General features: G+C 34.6%; 1 protein-coding gene across 2 annotated transcripts in view; it reads left to right on the forward strand.

The window, feature by feature from the left end:
* The window catches only part of ZPLD1 (zona pellucida like domain containing 1), a 56,207-nt gene that overhangs the window by 27,139 nt on the left and 8,475 nt on the right, over positions 1–20,593 (forward strand). For both annotated transcript variants that reach the window (XM_039322446.1, XM_039322447.1), the window contains exons 3-7: positions 2,604–2,824; positions 5,350–5,531; positions 6,195–6,267; positions 14,031–14,128; positions 16,343–16,423. In XM_039322446.1, coding sequence (XP_039178380.1) covers positions 2,604–2,824; positions 5,350–5,531; positions 6,195–6,267; positions 14,031–14,128; positions 16,343–16,423 — 655 coding nt within the window. The remainder of the gene's footprint in view (positions 1–2,603; positions 2,825–5,349; positions 5,532–6,194; positions 6,268–14,030; positions 14,129–16,342; positions 16,424–20,593) is intronic.

Raw genomic sequence — 20,593 nt, forward strand, 5'->3', positions numbered from 1 at the left:
AAGTTGAGTTAGGACATTTGCTCCCTTGGGTCAACATAATGTAGGTCCTTGTTTGGATGATTTAGAGCAGACATGTCAAACTCGTGACATCATGTGACATCGTGTGATGTATTGGAGCTTTTTCTCCATTGCCGGCAATGTACAGTATGTAGTAAGGTTGTGCAAAATTTTCACACAGAACATTACAGCTATTCTATCTATAAATGGCCATATTTCAAATTCAAACACTTCCATAAAAGCTACACAAATCTGTTCAAAATATGGAGCAACTATTTCAGGCTTGAAAGGTTTTGAATTCTGGACATTATACACAATCTAGTATATAGAAACTGCTTGCATATGTATGCATATGCATATGTGCCTGTATGCTCACTACTAAATTGGTGTCCTAAACAAATACAGCTATGATAAAGGATACAATATGGAGTTGCAATATGTATGTATGTTACTGTAAGTTGATGGCACTCATTTATTTTGATTAGATTTTATAATCAATCAATCAGAATAGAACTGGAAGGGGCCTTGAGATCTTCTAGTCCAACCCCCTGCTCAAGCAGGAGACCCTATACCATTTTAGATAGGTCACTGCCCAGTCTCTTCTTAAAAACCTCCAGTGATGAAGCTGTTTCACTGATTAATTGTCCTCACTGTTAGGAAGTTTCTCCTTAATTCCAGGTTGCTTCTCTCCTTGATTAGTTTCCATCCATTGCTTCTTATCTTGCCTTTTAGTGCTTTGGAAAATAAGTTGACCCCCTTGTCTTTGTGACTAGAATACTGCCATCATGTTGCCCCTAGTCCTTCTTTTGTCTAGACTAGCCATACTCAGTTCATGGAGCCATTTTTCATATGTTTTAGTCTCCAGGCCTTTAATCATCCTAGTTCAGTGGTTCTCAACCTATGGGTCGGGACCCCATTTGGGGTCGAACGACCATTTCACGGGGGTTGCCAAACAACGGAGTCTGCCATTTTTCCCCCCTTTCCTTAGCTGTGCTGTTCCCTTTTATTCTATTGTCTTTTGAAAGCCAATAGAATAGACTCTCTTGAATAGAGTCTAATTCTATTGGCTTTCAAAAGCCAATAGGAATTGTCCAGGCTGTCTCTGCCCTGCTGAGCCCACCAAAAGTCCCATTCTGCAAATGGTGCTACACCAGTTGAGTAGTCCTCAACTTACGACCGGTTGAGTAGTCCTCGACTTACGACCGGTTGGGTGTTGCGGCATTAAAAAGGTTGAGAACCACTGTCCTAGTTTCTCTTCTCTGCACTTTTTCCAAAGTCTTTTTTGTAATGTGGTGACCAAAACTGGATGCAATATTCCAGGTGTGGTCTTACTAAGGATATTTATAAAGCAGTATTAATATTTCACATTATTTTGATTCTATACCTCTGTTTAAGCAAACAAGGATTATATTAGCTATTTTTGTATAGGTCACCGCACACTGCTAGGTCATATTTAAATGATCATCCAGTAGGATTGCAAGGTCCTTCTGTTTTTGAACCAAGTTTCGCCTAATTTCTACTTGTACCTTTGGTTTTTCGTTCCTAAATGTAAAACAGGGGTCTTCAAACTTGGCCTTTTTATGACTTGTGGACTTCAACTCCCAGAATTCCTTAGCCAGCGTGCCTGGCTGAGGAATTCTGGGAATTGAAGTCCACAAGTCATAAAAGGGCCAAGTTTGAAGACCCCTGATGTAAAATCTTGCTTTTCTCCACATTAAACTTCATGTTGGATAGGGTCCATTGTTCAAGTCTATTAAAATCTTTTTGGATCCTGAACTTGTTTTCTGGGGTGGTGGCTATTCCTGCTAGCTTAGTGTCATCTGCAAATTTGATAAGTTCCCCTTCTATTCCCTCATCTAAGTCATCTAATGTTTTATAATATAGAAGATACATTTGTTATTGTGCTAAAATGTTATTAGAAAACTTTCTGCTATCTCAGCTTCCTTGATTGTATTGATTAAAATTATAACCTGCAATTTTTTTATAACTGCTATTTGCCAAAAATAAATAAACTAGTATTGTGAATCATTAATCATCTGACTATTTGTTGTAAGGGTGTTTCATCAATTATTGCTTTCAGATCATTTGTCTGTATATAAAACTCCATGTTTTGGTGCTGATTAAAACTGAAATCTGTTATTTTGTTCTAATTATTTATTGCTAACTTATATTTGCCTCTGATTGCATTAAATGATTGCTATTTAGCATGGCTATTTAATGGAGAATTATCTGCAAAATATAAATGATACCAATATAGTGCTTTACTGAAACTTTTAGAGATATTTGGGGCTTGTTTTCTATGTATGCTGAGAGAAAACTAACTAAATGTGGAATGAAGAGAAGGATCTGCTTATTTCCACCCTTCAGGGAAGTACATGAAGTCACATTAAAGTCATGTTATTAAGATGCAGAGTGTAGCATTCTCAGGTATGGCACCATCTTATGGAATTCATTGGTAAGAGAGCTCCATTTGTTATTATTGCTATTATTTTTAGTTTGCTTCTTATATTGTCTGTTTTAAAATTGATTTGAAATTAGGCTTATTTCTTTAATTTAACATTCAAAAATATAACAACATAATCTGAATAGTTCCTTTTTTATTGTAGCAGAACAAGATATCAACGTCTACTGTGGAGTTCAGGCAATTACTATGAAGATTAATTTTTGCACTGTCCTGTTTTCTGGTTACTCTGAAACTGATTTAGCACTAAATGGGAAACACGGGGACTCTCACTGCAGGGGATTTATAAACAACAACACATTTCCAGCAGTGGTAATTTTCATAATCAATCTCAGCACTCTGGAATCCTGTGGAAGTTCTTTAATGGTAAGACAAGAATCTTCAGAAGCTACATACAATTGTTAGGTGTTGTTAGGCACCTAAAATTGTGTGAAATGAGGGCATGACATACAAATATGAATGCTTTTAATTTAAAGAATAATATTGTTCTGATTGGTGATAGATTTCCCAATTCATTTCAAAGAAGTGTTTATTCCTTTGTGCCCTTGGTTCTAATATTATGGAATGCAATCATGATATCGCCAATTTCAATTTATGAAACAAAACAGTAATAATAAGCAACTCTTATTGGAGGGCAGAAATGGAAAATGTCATCTATTAATCGCTCTGTCACCATATACCATTTTAATATACAGTTTATATTTGATTTCTATATTACATTTAGATTCTGACACTTCTAGTTTGCTAGTAAGGAAGAAATTTTCTGTGCAATTAATATTCTCAATTCCATAATAAGGAGCAGATAAGTAAGATCTATGATGTTTAGATTTAAATGTTTAGAGTCTTCCAAGAAGATTCTTTCTTTCTTTCTTTCTTTCTTTCTTTCTTTCTTTCTTTCTTTCTTTCTTTCTTTCTTTCTTTCTTTCTCTCTCTCTCTCTCTCTCTCTCTCTCTCTCTCTCTCTCTCTCTCTCTCTCTCTCTTTCTTTCTTTCTTTCTTTCTTTCTTTCTTTCCCCATCCCTCCCTCCCTCCCCTTTTCATTAGGACATGTAAGATCATTGCAATGAAGCTTTTACCTGTATGTAATAAAAATCTATATATTTATCCCTGCCCTATTATGATATATTTCTTCTGTACTGCCTAATAATATACTACTCAACATCATTTGGAAGTGTAAGAGGGCATTCACAGTGATTGCTTTTGTTATTAGAAGTATGTAGATAAGAAATGAATGCAGAAATTGTCATTAGAAATGCAGTAGAGCTAACTGATGCAAGAAGTCAGTGGAAAAGAGATTCTTGCATTTACCCAGATAATTCTGACAGATACCATTGGAAGAATAGTGAATGCTAAGAAAGAAGATTAGTACTGCATCAGCAGGAAGAGATAAATGATTGGATAGCAATCAACCTTAATTTAGGAAAGGGGAGAGAAGAGAGTTTAAAATAATAAATGTCTCAGAGTTAAGCTTTCATAGATTGCAACCAACAAAAGTGTTAGACATTAATCAGGAGAAACAAAAGAGGTGAAAAATTTACTGTTTGGGTAGGGCCATGACCACTACAGAGAGAGATTCAAGATTAAAAGCAAGTCTAATTATAGAAAGTTAAGATAAAAAAATAGAAAAGTAATATCCAGGATGTTTTGTATATAATTAAAATGTATTTTGGTAAACCCTATGTTCTACTTGGTTGCCACTAATTTATAGGAGGGCTTATAGAAATTTCTTTTCCTTATCTCCTTCCTCCATAACCCCAGGAAAGGCTTGACATCACTCTAAACTGTTTTTCAAAATAAAAATATTCTTGTGAGGACAATTCTCAACTTCAGAGAAGATTTTTTTTACACAAAAATGCTGCAGGAAAAAGTTGAGTACATTACTAGTTGTATGATTCAGCATCAGTCACAGCTGTTGTTAAGAATTAAGTATACATAGACTTTGCTTGACATGTCTTTTTCTTAAAGCTGGTAAAATAAGAGGTGCTTTAGCCATAGATAAAGAAATCATCATAATAATCAATATTAAACTCAATATTAATCCAAACATACAGAATTTATCTATTGTACTTTCGGAAATAGGTTAAACACCTATAGTGGTAGAGAATGACTGTGATAGAATTGACTGGCAGTGATAAAGTCTCTTTCTACTATTTCAGTTGGTATAGTATGGATGGGGTAGAGTAGGTGGCAAAAATAATTCTTACAGAATGGAGAGGATTTTAATTCAGGCTAGACTTACCTGAAATATTCTTAAATGTTGTGAGTTGGACCAATTGTATGAATTTGCAAATGATATTGGCTTGCAACACGGCCATATTATTTTCAGTTTTTTCCCTCTTCCTCTAAATACAAACATTGCCAGTTTGATTGCTTAGCAGTTCTGTCAGATTTGAACTTTAAAACCACAGTAACAATGTCAGAATGTATTACAATTCCAACAGGCACCTCTGAAGAGATAAAAATAAAGGATGATTGCCTCATTTGGGCTGTTGATTAAAAGAAGGAATTACCAGCTATTTTATTCAAATATTTGTGAGGTTGCTTACCTTCTACAAAAGGGCCAAATATATCCCAACATTTTAAAGTGGAATTTCACAAATACTCAACAGACTTTATGATAGGACCAAAATTCTTCATCAAATCATAACATTTTGCCTGTTTGCCAAAGTGTTTACCTGTAGCTTCGTTTTTTCCCCTCATGATTGCAAAGAAAAGCAATAGGGTTGGTTGGGTAAGTCAACCCAAAATGGAATGCACTGTTGAGTCAGTCATTCAGATAAGGCCATAAAGATGTTTTAAGCACTAAATTCCTATCTATATTATTTTATAGATTTTTCTCTACTATAAGCTTTGCATCTCTGTAATTTCAACTTTCTTGCTTTATCCTAATAGGTAACCTCAGTTGCAGGTATCAATGTATATGGCAATGCATCCACAGTCCAAATAGGTAATATTTCAGGATATATAGATACCCCAGATCCACCAACAATTATCAGCTATTTACCAGGACTTCTGTATAAATTTAGCTGTAGCTATCCTTTGGAATACCTAGTCAACAATACACAACTTGCTTCGTAAGTATGAATATTAGACTGATATTTAAAAAATGACTACTGTTTTATAAATTGAAAGTTACTATGATTGCTCAATTTTTATTATGAAACCGCTCAGATTTTAGAGAAGTGGAATTGGTTGTGTTCTATAAGCATATTACATTCCCAGCATAAGACAAATGTTAACATTTTCCCTTTGCATATATAAAATTGTCATCACTCATGAGAATTTAGAGAAGGGGGAAAAAATGGAGAAAAACAGTATTAAAAGAACATGATTCCCAGGATTTAGTTTACTGTTTGATTTGAACTACGTCTGTTGTTTCACAATAAAATTTGCTTCCAAAATATTTATTAACCAGAAAGCAGATATTTAGATGCTTCGCTGCACATAACTGAACAAAACAGTTGTTGAACTGATTTATTTTAGATATGATTAATTTTTACACAACAAAATTTTAATGCACGGCTCAGAAATAAATGCTATCCTATAAATTACTGGATGACTATTTTGTCTTCATTTCCTAACTGTTTGCTTCATGCATTCATTGTTCCTTCTGTGAGGAAGATGAGCAGTTGCAAAATTTGATAAATAAAAAAATTAGCTTATATGCCTTTTTTAAATAAGAAAAAGCATTGAATGTGTGGCATATTAAATAGCCTTGCTTTCTAATTTATTCATAGGTCATCAGCTGCAATTTCTGTAAGAGAGAACAATGGTACATTTATAAGCACTTTGAATCTGCTCCTTTACAATGTAAGTAGAAATAAATGTTCTAAACATATTTGTTCTGTTATACAAATGTTCTAGACATCTTTTTGCTGTTTATTTTAAAAAAATTAAAGTCCTTAAACTTGCATGAAACTTCTTTCATCAGCGATAAAGGGAAATGTATCTGGTTTAATGAAATCTTCTGAAAGTCTTTAACATCCAAAAGCCATTAACAAGCAATTTCCTAAGGTAGTTAAGAGAGGAAATATGAAAACCCAGTGTACATCTGAAGATGCCAAACCTTGATTTAGACAAGATGACTTTTTCTCAGTTTGCTCAGCTCTAAAACCTGCAAGAGAACACTGACTGGTGAGGTCCTCGTGGGAAACCTCGATGTGCGGCTGTTCTGGGCAATCCTGGCTCCTTTCTTCCTAGGAGCTGACTCCTCTTTCTGTTGTGACTCTTGGCTCTGGATTCTGCAGAGAGTAGGTGTTCACCCTCTCTTTTCAGAATTAAAAAGTGCTATCATATTATTCTTCTTTTTCCAAAATAAAACTGGTTGAATCACCTTTAACCTTTTTTTCATACAATTAGTTTCTAGTATTTAATCATTCCTTTTGGCTCTTTTAAATGAAACTAACCTTTAAAGGTACAGTAGCTAGAATTTCACTTTGATCAAATTAGAATAAAATGAAACTCACTAACTACCATGATTTGGAAATGAAACTTGATAAAATTGTTTCTGTCTCTTTGATAGCTATGTGTCGCACTGCTCATATTCAGTTTATAACCAATGAATATCCCATGATCTTTTGCACAAGTACTGCTATCAACCAAGTGTTATCCTATACAGGAACATCTGAGTTTTATCTGATAAGTGACCTGTTTTGAACCTCTGTTAAATTTTGTTCTGTGTAGAATAATATCTCAAACATATCTCAAGCAAGATTATTTTGATTTTTATTTCTGTCATCTTGTATATTAGCTATGTCATCAAATTTGGAAAGATTGATAAACATTTTCTCCATAACTTTTTCCAAGTCATTAATACATTTTTGGACCAGCAAAGAGTCTAGGATTGTACTTTCTGGCATTCAGCTTGATCCAATTTGATATAAAAACCTTTGATTATATTTTCAAACCAAGTATGCATCCAAAATCATGCTATCCAATTTCCTTTTCTTCAGAAGGAAATTTTGAACTATGAATTCTTGACCCAAATCTTTTGTCAGTGTATAAACAAAATGATTATTATTATTGGTGTTAATTATAATTATAATATGGAACCATAGTATTGTGTCTCTTACGTTTTGTTCAAATTTTAACTTAAAAGAAACAAGATGACAAAACAGTGACATGGATAAAATGAAACATATTGAACATATAGGTAAGGATTATAATCTGGATAATGATGGTGATAAAGATAAACAACAGTAATAATAATTCCAATTTTGTTTTCAGTTTACAGTGGAATTCTGATTAATCTGCACTAAGATTGGACCATCTGCACTGGGCAACAGTAGTTCAACTTATTCAGTTATTCAGCCTGGGTGGAGGTTCCACAAGGTTTTCAGAAGCTGCTTCACAAATCACACTTCCATTGTAAAAGAAGGCACTTTCCCTGTTATCCTAACCATGCTTAGACTAATGACCTGATTTAAAAATATATATAGTCATAAGTATTGATACAGCAAATATAATTACAGTTTTTTTAAATTTGGGGAAGCAACTTGTGTCATTTCAGAACTTTAACTCTCAATAGTGAGAGTATTCCCCCCAAAAAATCTACCCCTAATATAAATCAATGTTAATTCTATTCTATTGAGACAGCTAATATTTTACATTGTTCTTGATGGCAGACAATGCTTTCTATTTTTAGCATGATAATTAAATTTGAATATATGTAATTAAAAAAAATTGTATTGAATAAATAGGGTCATTGAGTGGGAAATGTGAAGAATTTAACTGATTTTTACTTATAAGGCCAATGCTAATCCTCCAAATCTTATTTTGTGTTGATTAGAATTTTTCTTTATTCATTCAAATATATAATTTTTTTAAAAAATCATCTTTCTATCTCTCAGCTGGTATTTTACTAAATTACAATTAAATTTTCAAGATTATTATTCTTCTCATCATGGACCTAGAATATAATTCATGCAGTTGATTTAAAGGTCTGTTCTTTAGATTTGGAGTATAATGAATGAGCTATAAGTATGATAGAGAATAATAGTAACTGTAGTTAAACAAATGTCTTGTTTTGCTTTCTAGTGATATGCTGTTCTACAGACTAGATTAAAATCGATTGTATTAAAACTATTACTTCCACTCTTAAAATAATGTATGTTAACACAATCAGAGAGAAAGGAGCAAATTTCTTAAAATTTTGAGAAGAAGGAATATTATATTGTCCTGAAAAAATTGAAATAAATTAGTTTCATTAAAACTCATGATGATCTTCTCTTAGAACTAGTCATAGCCAGTACTTTTTGCCAATTTGTATTCTGTATTCATTTTTATGCTCAAAATGCTATTGCAGTAAGTTTTATACACTGATCTTGTAAATGAGAACCAGTTTCGTATAGTAGTTAAATGCTATTCTAGAAATCAGACACCTGTAAGTCTTAGTCTCACCATAGGCATGAAAACTGCCTAGGTAACTTTGGATTAATTACTCTTTCTCAATCCAACCCAACTCACAGAGTTTTTGTTGTGGAGAAAATAGGAGGAGAAAACAGTATTATGTATATCCACTACCTTGAGTTATTTATAAAAGTAATAAAAGTAGGCTAAATCTAATGTTTAACTAGCTTTGCTTCTTGTGATAAAACATTTTGGAAGCTTTATTGGTGAATAGCTTTTTGATGCAAAGAGGTATACAAATTATTCATCTTGGATTCCACCCCCTCCTTGTAGAGCAGATGAGCTGCTAACCTCTAAGATGGTAACATCTGTTAGATATTGTTCTAACTATAATCAGTTTTTTCCTTAAAAACAAAGAATTTAACAAAATTGTTTTACAGCATGTAATTGGTGAGTTACCATATATCAATTTATCTTTCCAGTTGACTCATACCCCAAACATTAGAAAACCATGTTTTTTCAGCTGGATAACTCGAGAATTAACACAGTCACTTACTTCGGGTATGAAAAGAACAACAGCACTGTTAAGCCATGTACACTACTTTAAAAATATAAAGGCTATGTTCATTCTGAATGGCACATTTTTGTTTATAGTTTAGGCATGATATCAAAGAATTAGGAAATGGGTTACATAGGTCTAGGGGATTGCTATTCAGAATTTGTATAATTTCTTTTGGATTTTTTTATAATCTATCTTCATTTATTTATATATTGGGTTACATTCTCTCATAGTCTAGCATGAGAAAAACATAAAAGAACAGAGGTTCTTTTGTTTTAAATATAATGAATTTAAAGCTTCAAAATAAATTAACCTTTATTTTGTCAAAAGTGTATCAAATTTGACAAAAATTGTATATGCATTTTGAACCTTTAAAATTAGATAGTGCTAATAAAGGGCTTGTAACATTATTCTGAGATAAAAAAAATTGAAAGTGGTCCATATGGTAGGAAAGAGGTGTGCCAAATTTTAAACAGATAGTTGACAGATTTTAAATAAAATGAAAGGATGTTGATAAGAAATTAGTCTGCCCATTCATGAGTGCTTTGGAAATAATGGTTATAGGATTGCAGCAGAAATGCTAGCTCAGATAAGCCCATTATGGAACCATTTAGTGCTAGAAATTTGGGTGACAAGAAACTCTTTGTTAAGGAAACAGTAAAATAAAAGTCTCTGTTCACCTGTCAGATTTCTCCACTCCCAAAGTCGTAGTGAATGGGAGAAGGAGGGTTACTAATAGCTGTCTTATTGCAAGGCTCAGGGCAGATGCATTGTTTGCTGACTCCAATATCCATTCTCTACTCATTTGCTTTCTGCAGCAAGTCTTTTATAGAAATCACAAAAGTTATTCCCTTTTCAGCACAATCCCCTGTGTTGTCATCTTTGTGATGTTCCTGATAAATAGATTGTGATATGATCTTTGGGTGGACACATACTGGAACAGAGTAGATTCACACCAATTTGCCCAGGTGGTGTTTGTGTATTCATTATCCCAAATTGACTCATGATCAGAGGTGTAGTAATTATAATGTAGCTCCTTAAGCAATAATCTATGTGAGGCATTCTGAAAAAGAATGTGTAGCACTTTGGAGCACTCTTCTGTCCTCAACTTTCACATATTGGAATGAAATGTTTGTAAGGAAAGTAAAGATCATTATATTGCCTTATACAGTGCATTGCACTGCAAAATCATGGTTATAATTTCTTGTAAATATTCCTTTTTCCACATTGTAAGGTTAGAAGTGAAGATCCATATTTGGTAGAATGGCTTCTCTTTCTTTTAAAAGAAATAAATGCTGATAGTATGTTAAATGTACCTGAAATTTGTCAAAGCTGATACTTGACATTCAGTTTGAGAATTATATTTGCAAAACAAAATTGACATTCTGCTTAAGTAGAGGGTTGCAGCACTGGATTAATTCCTTGTGCGGTGTTGGTGCTCCTAATGAATTCATACATATGTATAACTCTACTATTTGATTTATTAGGATTACTTGGTGAACAAGGGATACTTTTGAGAAATGGTTGTGTTAGGGTCAAGATATTACTCTATGAGGAGCATAATTAATTAAGCATGAATATGAAATATACTAATTTCCATATATTAAAATGTAATATACTTTAGTGCTGTGCTGTGTTTGCTTAATGAATTAAGGTTTACTGTAATTATCCACTACTGCCTCTGAGTGACTTAAATACTACTAAGCAAGCGTGCATTCTGCGATTAATAAAACAAAAAGCTATTGGCATATTCCCTTCATTATCCCTACTTTTTTTGACAACAGTATCACTTAATAAATGCAAATGCTACTGTAAATATACTTTGACATTTCCAGACATAACAATTTAATAAAAAAATATAAAAGGGAACATAGGAAATAAAACAGATTTGGAAGAAGCATCATTACAAGGAGATAACAGTAATGCCCCCCCCCCCCCCCGAGTCAAAAAGAACGGACAGTCAACAATTTGAATTCATGCCAGAATTTAGAAGAACAAGCTGAAGAACAAGGCACATAACTTAAAATATAATTTGATCTATATCTTTTATATCAATGTCATAAAAATGTGGCTTAGTAAAATGATAGGTAATTAAATCCAAGTGATAATTTAAGTGCTCTACAGGCTGCTACTCTTCTCAGGTACATACATTTCTTTTTATCAGCACAGCATTCCTATATAACCTTGTAATTTTGCAGTTGTAAAGTTACCTGGTTTTGATGCTTGACTAAGATAGAAGGATTTCATTCAAAGCAGGAACTCCAGATTTTTAACAGATGTTTTCACCATTTAATTGGATATTAAAACTTGCAACCTACTGATTTTTTAGGCATTTATAGGAATTTTTATTTTTATGAATTTTAAACTAATTAAACTAAAACATACCCTCGTGCAATAGAATTCATGAAATGCTAAAACTGTAAAGTTAATCATTGCAATAATACCTAACAAGGAAGAAAAGAAAAACTGATGACCCTCTGGTAAATTATGCTGTAACCATATTTTTTTTTATCATATTCCTCTTCTTTTATCCTTTTGCTGGAAGAAAACTCTGTGAAAACTATCAGCTTTCAGCAATCCATTATGGCAAGCCTGGCAGACACCTTTCCTTCCTGTATTGCAGGAGCAAATCCAAGCCCTAACCCTAAAAATCCACTTTAATTTTGATAGAGACGCAATATTCAGAATATTGTCAAAAATGTCTCTGTAACAAGCAATGGTCAGACCAAAGATATATTAGTAATCTTACTAATTTCACTCACAGTAGACAGATTTGATGCTATTTTTATCTGTGATGTTGCTATAATATAAGCATTTCATGGGAAATGTGTCAAAATTATATCTGTCTCCCAGTATTTTCCATATATAGTATATCTTGACATATTCAATGATCCCACCGAAACACTATCCAATACAGGGTACATTGTACTTAGGGTTTAAGTGGGATCAGATATAACTCTTAAATTGAGGCACAATTATTTTGAAATTCATTATTCCAGCTAGTAACTAAAGCTAGTATCTAGAGGATAAATACAACTTTATGAAAGAATTGTAATGTATGTAATACAAGCATCCTTGCAAAAGAAATTAATTCAGAGTCCTGTACATTTGTTTAAAATTCCATGATGGGATAAATATGAGAAGACCTTTCAAACTGTGAATCAAAGTAATCAGTTTAAGTATTTGTTCATATATTCAAAGGATGCTAGAGAGACTATCTAACTAAGCAATCTTTAATTTGAATCAAAATGGGGTAACTTCAAATCTATTAGTTAAGGACTCCTACAAATTATTACACCAAAATAAAGGTCATAGAGATGTTTTGCAAAATTTGGATAGCTCGATATAATAGAACAAATATTTATCAAGTTGCAGTTTTATGCACACTTATCTGGAAATATCCTAGTAAATTCAATACTTTGTTTTGTTTAAGGTCAAGTATAAAGCTGCATTTTAAGTGTAATTTATTTGCTTATTTATTTTTTAAAAAATGAGTTGCTACCTAATCTTATTTCAAATTTCAATTCAACATCTAGAATTCAATTTGTCTTCTAGTATAACATTTCAAATTATCAAAACCAAGTATTAAATATGTAGTTAATAAGATGTAAAAATCTAAATTTGTTTTGTCTTGAATGCCAATGAGTTTAGTACAATAATTTCAACATAAATTGGTTTGTATATTAGCAAAAAGTAGGGATTATAAAACTGTTCCTACTGTCTCAATATCATTTTGGTATTAAGGAGAACTCTAGATAATATTTTTTTAAAAAAACATTGCTAAATTGAAGAGACAGATTATTTGTATGTTAATGTATTTTATAGTTTGATATATAAATTCAATGTGACACTTTTTAACCATTCACTTATCTTGGTTAATATTTGATTTAGTTCATTTACATACTGTCTGGTATCATTTATACTTGCCACAAAATTTTCTGAAGATCTTATCTCTAAAAATCCTGACATATGCTCCCTATAAACTACAACATTAAGAGCATTCATGCAAGTGCATTTGGTCATATTGAATTATGTCAGTGCACTGTTCCAGTTTTATGTGGAGCACAATACACAATGTAAATCAGTGAAAGCCAAAAGCTATTTGTTTGCACAAGTTCCATTTATTTTTAAATGATTGCAACAAACGAGAAAAATCATCATGGATTTCTGTTTTACGTGAGGCCCAGATTAAATTTTTATTGCAAACATGGACACATGAACCTGGGCTACAACTGTTCCTCTGAAAAATATCTACAGCAACTACTGTTTTAAGAAAGAAGTGGAAAATCAGTCTAGTCTTCTCTTAGTATTTTTCTCAATAGTCCCTTTACAGTCATTTGGTTAGTGATTATGTTTGCTTTTAAGTGGATAAAAAAGTACTGGGGGAGCAATTTTGAGGGAAACTGTATAAACAAATTATAAATTACATTTTGTTCAATGCTATTTTCCTTTCCTAGGAGGAGAGAAATTCCTAGGGTTTCCACTGATATTTAAAAGTAGTGTGCACTAAAAGTTCCTTGCCTTGCAGAGAACTATGAATTATCGTATTTCATTTCTATTAGAGTTGCTATGCTCCAAGCAGACTACATTTTACATTTCTGTAATTTCATTGTGACTTCTGTGTTATGATATTGCTACAATATTTGCATTTACTATTTTCTTGTAGGACTCTACCTACAGCCAACAGCTGATTATACCTAATACAGGACTACCTTTGAAAACAAAAGTTTTTGCAGCTGTAAGAGCAACAAACTTAGATGGAAGGTACTGCCATTTATAAGGATCAGTTGGCTTTGCATTTAATACTCCTAACACATCTCCGTCCAAGCTCCTTGTGCTATAATGACTTGTGAACCTATGACGTTCACACTGGTTGAGTTCACAAATTGTGCTTGACCAGCCTGATTATTGGCTAGCTTGTTTTCTAAGTTCATTCAGCATTGCTGTTAATGAACCAAATGTTTTATTTTATTTTATTTACCATATTTGTTGTACTTTGCTTTTATTATTGGTCCTGGATTGAATTAAATAAATAATTAGATGGGCTAGGTTCATCCAACATGCTAAGCTACAAAACCCAACTGAACAAAAGACAACTCCCATGAACTCTTCAAAACAAGCAACAAAGAAATCTAACCTTTAGTTGAATAGTGTTTGAATAAAAGCAGATCAATGGTTTAGCTCATCCAGTATCACTAACTCTAATTTATCATGGATAACATATCAGGATATTGGACAAAAATATTTTTTCCATTATATGCTGTCCAATTCTTTAAATAAGAATTGACAGCTTTAATTACTGCAAATGTATAAAGAACTTGAGCACACAGTTTAGACATATGACATACAGTATGATATTCAGAACTGAGATTTTCTTTCAGCTTGTCAAAAATCTGTACTTAGTCACACTTTAATTGGTTCATAGTTTACATTATTTTAAACTATGGCTACTCAATTCACATCATATCAAATTCAGACCCATGTTATAACTACAGTAGTGGCCAAAATTGTGGAAATCTTTTGGGAAAAGTGTATTTTTGAGGTTTGATGGCTAACACCACCACTTTTTTTTTTGGAGTAGTACCATAAAAGTATATATCAATGGAAAGATAATTTAATCAAGAATGTAATGCAACAAAGTTTGGTCAATTATCTGTACTGTATTCTATGAAAAGTTATAGCCAAATAACCAGAAAAAGGAAGCACAACTTCCTTAGGTTGATATCAGGTAGCTTTCCTTCATCTGATTGTAGCCAATGAGCATGAGTGTTTAGAGAGCCAATCAGGTGTCATCTTGTTTTGGCAATGAGCCAATCATATCACAGTAGGATTCAGTTATTGATGTCAAGTATTGAAGCTGAGAGGAGGACATTTGTCAGTGTGTTATGTGATCGCTATCAGGTTGGTTCGGGTTTTTTGTGTTCTTTCATTTAGTGAGCTTGTAAAATGTAATAAAATTAAAGTAAAGGTGCAAAGAGTCGACTAGTAGGCCAGAAAGCGATGTAAAATAGTGTTATTAAGTAAGCAAGGCTACAGTTATAAAGAAATTAGAAGAAAAATTGGTGGAAACTTAACTAAAGATGGCATTTCTACTGTACACTTTCCCCAAAAGGTTTCCACAATTTTGGCCACTACTGTAAGTAGGATTTATGAATCCAGACAATCTGCAGGTGCTCATTCAGTTATTTTCTTCTATATTCAAACGCAGAATCTACCTCAATTTTTAGGGGATAAAAATACACGTTGTATGGCTAAAATGTAGAATTGTGTGGTGCACATATCTATTAATCTTTCAGCAGTTAGGAGTCTCCTATCTTAATAGTAGGTAGTAATTTCTAGCATAATACTGCTATTTGATACCTGCCATTTCTAGGATGAGTTATTTTTTTTAAAAAAAATTGTTCAGAAGGCAGCCAATGTCAGTGGAAGCATTAACTTAAAACAGAATAACAGAGTTGGAAAGGACCTTAGAGATCTTCTAGTCCAACCCCCTACTCAAGTAGGAAGCCTATACCATTTTAGACAAATGGTTCTTAAAAACCTACAGTGATGGAACACCCACAACTTCTGGAGGCAAGCTGTTCCATGATTAATTGTTCTCACTGTCAGGAATTTTTCTCCTTTTTAAATTGTTTCTCTCCTTATTTAGTTTCCATCCATTGCTTCTTGTCCTGTCTTCAGTTGCTTTGGAAAACAGCTTGATCCCTTCTTCTTTGTGACAGCTCATTAGATATTTGAACATGAATACTTAACATGATTACTAATTTTTACAATACATAGAACCATAAGCTAACCAAACAAACAATAAATCAAAATAAAAAAACCCCTACCCAATTTAACATGTTGTGCAAATCCATTTATAAGGGTTTACCCAAAAAAGGTACATACGTTGTACAGTTACTAAAACACAGTATATACACGAAAGAGTTTAATGAATTAGAAATAGTGTTTTAACTGTTAGTTCTTTTTCTTTGGCAGATGGAATGTTTTGATGGATTACTGCTACACTACTCCATCTGGAAATCCAAATGACAATTTGCGATATGATCTCTTCTTTAGGTAGACATTTTTAAACAGCATGTTTATATTTTACATGGTTGTGATGGATTATACAAAATATATGGATTGTTTTAAAAGTAAACTCAAAAGTTTTAATTGCTTAAATAAAATATTAATTCCATTTAATAATTATTTACAGCATTAAAATGTCAGTTAAAGTAATATGTAATGCATATAGACTAAAGGAATTGAATCATTGGAATCAGTGCAGAAATATGCATGTAAATAATGGCTATCTGCTAAGTCTAAGCTATTCTATTTGCCTTCATCAATAAATATATACTAAGCAAATATTCTCAATTGACGGATTCCAATTTGCATTGAATTCAAAGTAAAAATTTATGGAGAATAATATTATAGGTGGATACAAGTCACACTCAACACACACACACACACACATATATATATATATATATATATATATATATATATATATATATATATATATATATATGGTTGCTAACAAAGAATAAAGAGAGAACTGGTATAGCTATTTCGAGTTCCATTAACTCTCTTCAGCCAGACTTACTCTTCTGAGATTCGAACCTGGGCTTATCTGCATGTTAGGCAGTTGTTATAACCTCTAAGCCACAGGTTCTCTCCCACTCTGTTAGCTATCAGGAGAGAGACAGGGGGAGGAGATTTTTACCTTGAATGTACACCCTGTCAACCCAAATATGGGAGAAAGAAATCTTCTTTCTTTTTCTTTTTCTTTTGCCTGTATCAGCTCAATCTAGAGCCATCCACAAGCAGCAGTCGCCAACTGCGACATCATTTTACATTTTTAGGTTGCTAACAAAGAATAAAGAGAGAACTGGTATAGCTATTTCGAGTTCCATTAACTCTCTTCAGCCAGACTTACTCTTCTGAGATTCGAACCTGGGCTTATCTGTATGTTAGGCAGTTGTTATAACCTCTAAGCCACAGGTTCTCTCCCACTCTGTTAGCTATCAGGAGAGAGACAGGGGGAGGAGATTTTTACCATATTTGGGTTGACAGGGTGTACATTCAAGGTAAAAATCTCCTCCCCCTGTCTCTCTCCTGATAGCTAACAGAGTGGGAGAGAACCTGTGGCTTAGAGGTTATAACAACTGCCTAACATGCAGATAAGCCCAGGTTCGAATCTCAGAAGAGTAAGTCTGGCTGAAGAGAGTTAATGGAACTCGAAATAGCTATACCAGTTCTCTCTTTATTCTTTGTTAGCAACCATATATATATATATATATATATATATATATATAATATATATATATATGTCTTTGGTTGTTTGGGCACGTAAAATAGTGGCGACGTTTCGACGAAGTCCCATTCGTCATCTTCAGGCTGGTGAGCTGCTCAAAGCACGAAGCTGAAAGCACCAGCCTGAAGATGACGAATGGGACTTCGTCGAAACGTTGCCAAGACACTTCCTATTTTACGTGGGAGAAAACCCAAACAACCAAAGACCTACATACAAATACCCGCGAAAACCTCAGAAAACACACACACACACACACACACACACACACACACACACACACACACACACATATATATATATATATATATATATATATATATATATATATATATGATATTAAAAATAGAAGCATGATTCCTGGGTGTAGGTGTATACATGGTGAGAATAAAATATGATCACCAGGAAAAGTTAAAACATTAAAAGTTTTAATATAAAACAGAAGTTTTAAATAAAAACATTAAAAGTTTTAAAAGATTAGCAACCTAGCTTTCGTTGGCTCCTGCCAACTTCATCAGGGCGTACACAAATCAATGGGCGTGAACATTTATATGTAAGTTAACGCCTGTGCTCGACTCCTGGACCGTGTGATAGGTCCAGGTTGGCCAATCATAGCATTCCCTGTAATTGCTGCATGATTGAGTGTCTCATCTACTATTTATACAGATGTTAAATGCTTAGCATTAAATGTTGTTCGTCCATCGATTTTTGATGAAGACCTTGACATCTTGTGGGTTATGGGCCATCAACGATGTGTCCATAGGTGGCTAATAAGACCGATGTTGGCACGGAATGTTCTGCCACATACTGAACAAAGAAATGTAGACACTGTTACTTCAGCATTTGCAGCTCTGGCTTTGCGGAGTGCTCGCTTTTCTTGTGCCAAGATTGTCCTTCTGTGTTCATATGTCTGGCAACCCTGGTACACCAAGGTGCGCTATGTCGGTCAATCATGCGCCAGAAGTTCCCAAGAGATGGTGTTAATATCCAGGGACTTAAGAGAAGCTTTCAACGTCTCTTTGTATCACTTCTTTTGTCCCCCGTGCGATTGCTTTCCTTGAGACAGCTCACCATAGAAGAGCTGTTTAGGGATGCGATGATCTGGCATCCTTACAACATGGCCTGCCCAGCGCATCTGGGCTTTCATCAACAGAGTGTAAACTGATGATAGGCCTGCTCTGGAGAGGACATCTGTGTCCGGTATCTTATCCTGCCACCGGATCCTCAGAATTCTACGAAGGCAGGTCATGTGGAAGTAGTTCAGTTGCCTAACATGCCTCCTGTATACTGTCCAGGTCTCACTAGCATACAGTAGGGTAGTTAGCACTGCCGCCTGGTAAACTTTAAGCTTGGTAGCAAGACTTGTTCCACGGCAGTCCCACATGTTAGTCCGCAATCTGCCAAATGCAGAACTTGCCTTGGCAATTCTACAGTTGACCTCGATGTCAATTGTCACTGCACGGGAGAGGGTACTACCAAGATACGTAAAATGGTCCACTGCTTGCAGCTTTTGTCCCTTTACTGTGATGGTAGGCTCTTGATATTGGGCTTTTGGAGCTGGCTGGTACATCACTTCAGTTTTCTTTGTGTTGATGAAGAGGCCAAAGTTGTCACAAGCGGCTGCGAATTTGTCCATGCTGGCTTGCATTTCCTGCTCTGATCCTGCATTAAGGGCACAGTCATCAGCAAAGAGGAGATCTCGTAGCACAGTCTCCTTTACCTTGGTGACAGCCTGAAGTCTTCACAGGTTGAACAGTTTCCCATCGGTTCTGTACCTCAGATTAACTCCCACTGAGCTGTTCTGAAAGGTGTCTGACAGCATGGCTGAGAACATCATGCTGAACAGGGTTGGTGCCAGCACGCAGCCTTGCTTAATGCCATTAGTAACAGGGAAGGCCTCTGAGGCTCCACTGTTACTCAGAACACGAGCCGCCATGCCATCATGGAACTGTCGTACCATCAGAATAAACCTGTCAGGGCACCCAAACTTCGACATAATGTGCCATAGTCCTTCACGACTAACTGTGTCAAAAGCCTTGGTGAGATCCACAAAGTTCACGATTCTGCTCCTGACAATTCTCCTGGAGCTGTCGAGCTGCAAATATCATGTCCACTGTGCCACGCTCTTTGCGGAAACCACACTGTGTCTCAGATAGTATACCCTGTTCCAGATGGTCAATCAGGCGATTTAGCAACACTTGTGCAAAGATCTTGCCTGCAACAGAGAGAAGTGATATTCCTCTATAATTATCGCAGACTTGTCGATTTCCTTTCCTCTTGTAGAGGTGCACGATGGACGCGTCTTTCAGTTCTTGAGGAATGGAACCTTGTTTCCAGAAAGATCGAAACAACTGGATAAGTTTTTCAACAAGCACAGCACCTCCAGCCTTATAGACTTCCACTGGGATTGCGTCAGATCCTTGCGCCTTACCACTGGAACATTGACTGATGGCCTGTGAGGTTTCAGCCTCTGATGGTAGGGCATCCAGGCTATAGTTGATATCTACCTGGGGTATCCTGTCAATCGCCTCATTATTGATGGTGGATGGGCGGTTCAGCACAGAATGGAAATGCTCGGCCCAATGCTGTAAAATCAGAGTCTTCTCAGTGATAAGAGTTGCACCACTCGAATCCAGTAAAGGAGAGCTTCCTAAGGGCTGAGGTCCATACAGGGATCTAAGGGCTTCATAGAATTGTTTGGCATCGTTTCTATCAGCAAACTTCTGGATTTCATCTGCTTTGGAACTCAGCCAGGAGTCCTGCATCTTGCGGAGCTTGCTCTGTACAATCCTGCGAATGTTTATAAAAGCATTTTTCTTTGCAGTTGACGACGGGTCATTCTGATGAGCGCGGTAGAGATGGTGTTTTTTTGGCAAGCAATGCCTTAATCTCTTCATCATTTTCATCAAACCAGTCCTGCTGCTTCTTATATG

This window comes from Crotalus tigris, unplaced genomic scaffold (genome assembly GCF_016545835.1).
Source record: "Crotalus tigris isolate CLP2741 ecotype Arizona unplaced genomic scaffold, ASM1654583v1 scf7180000024115.3125172, whole genome shotgun sequence".
In the NCBI taxonomy this organism is placed as follows: Eukaryota; Metazoa; Chordata; class Lepidosauria; order Squamata; family Viperidae; genus Crotalus; species Crotalus tigris.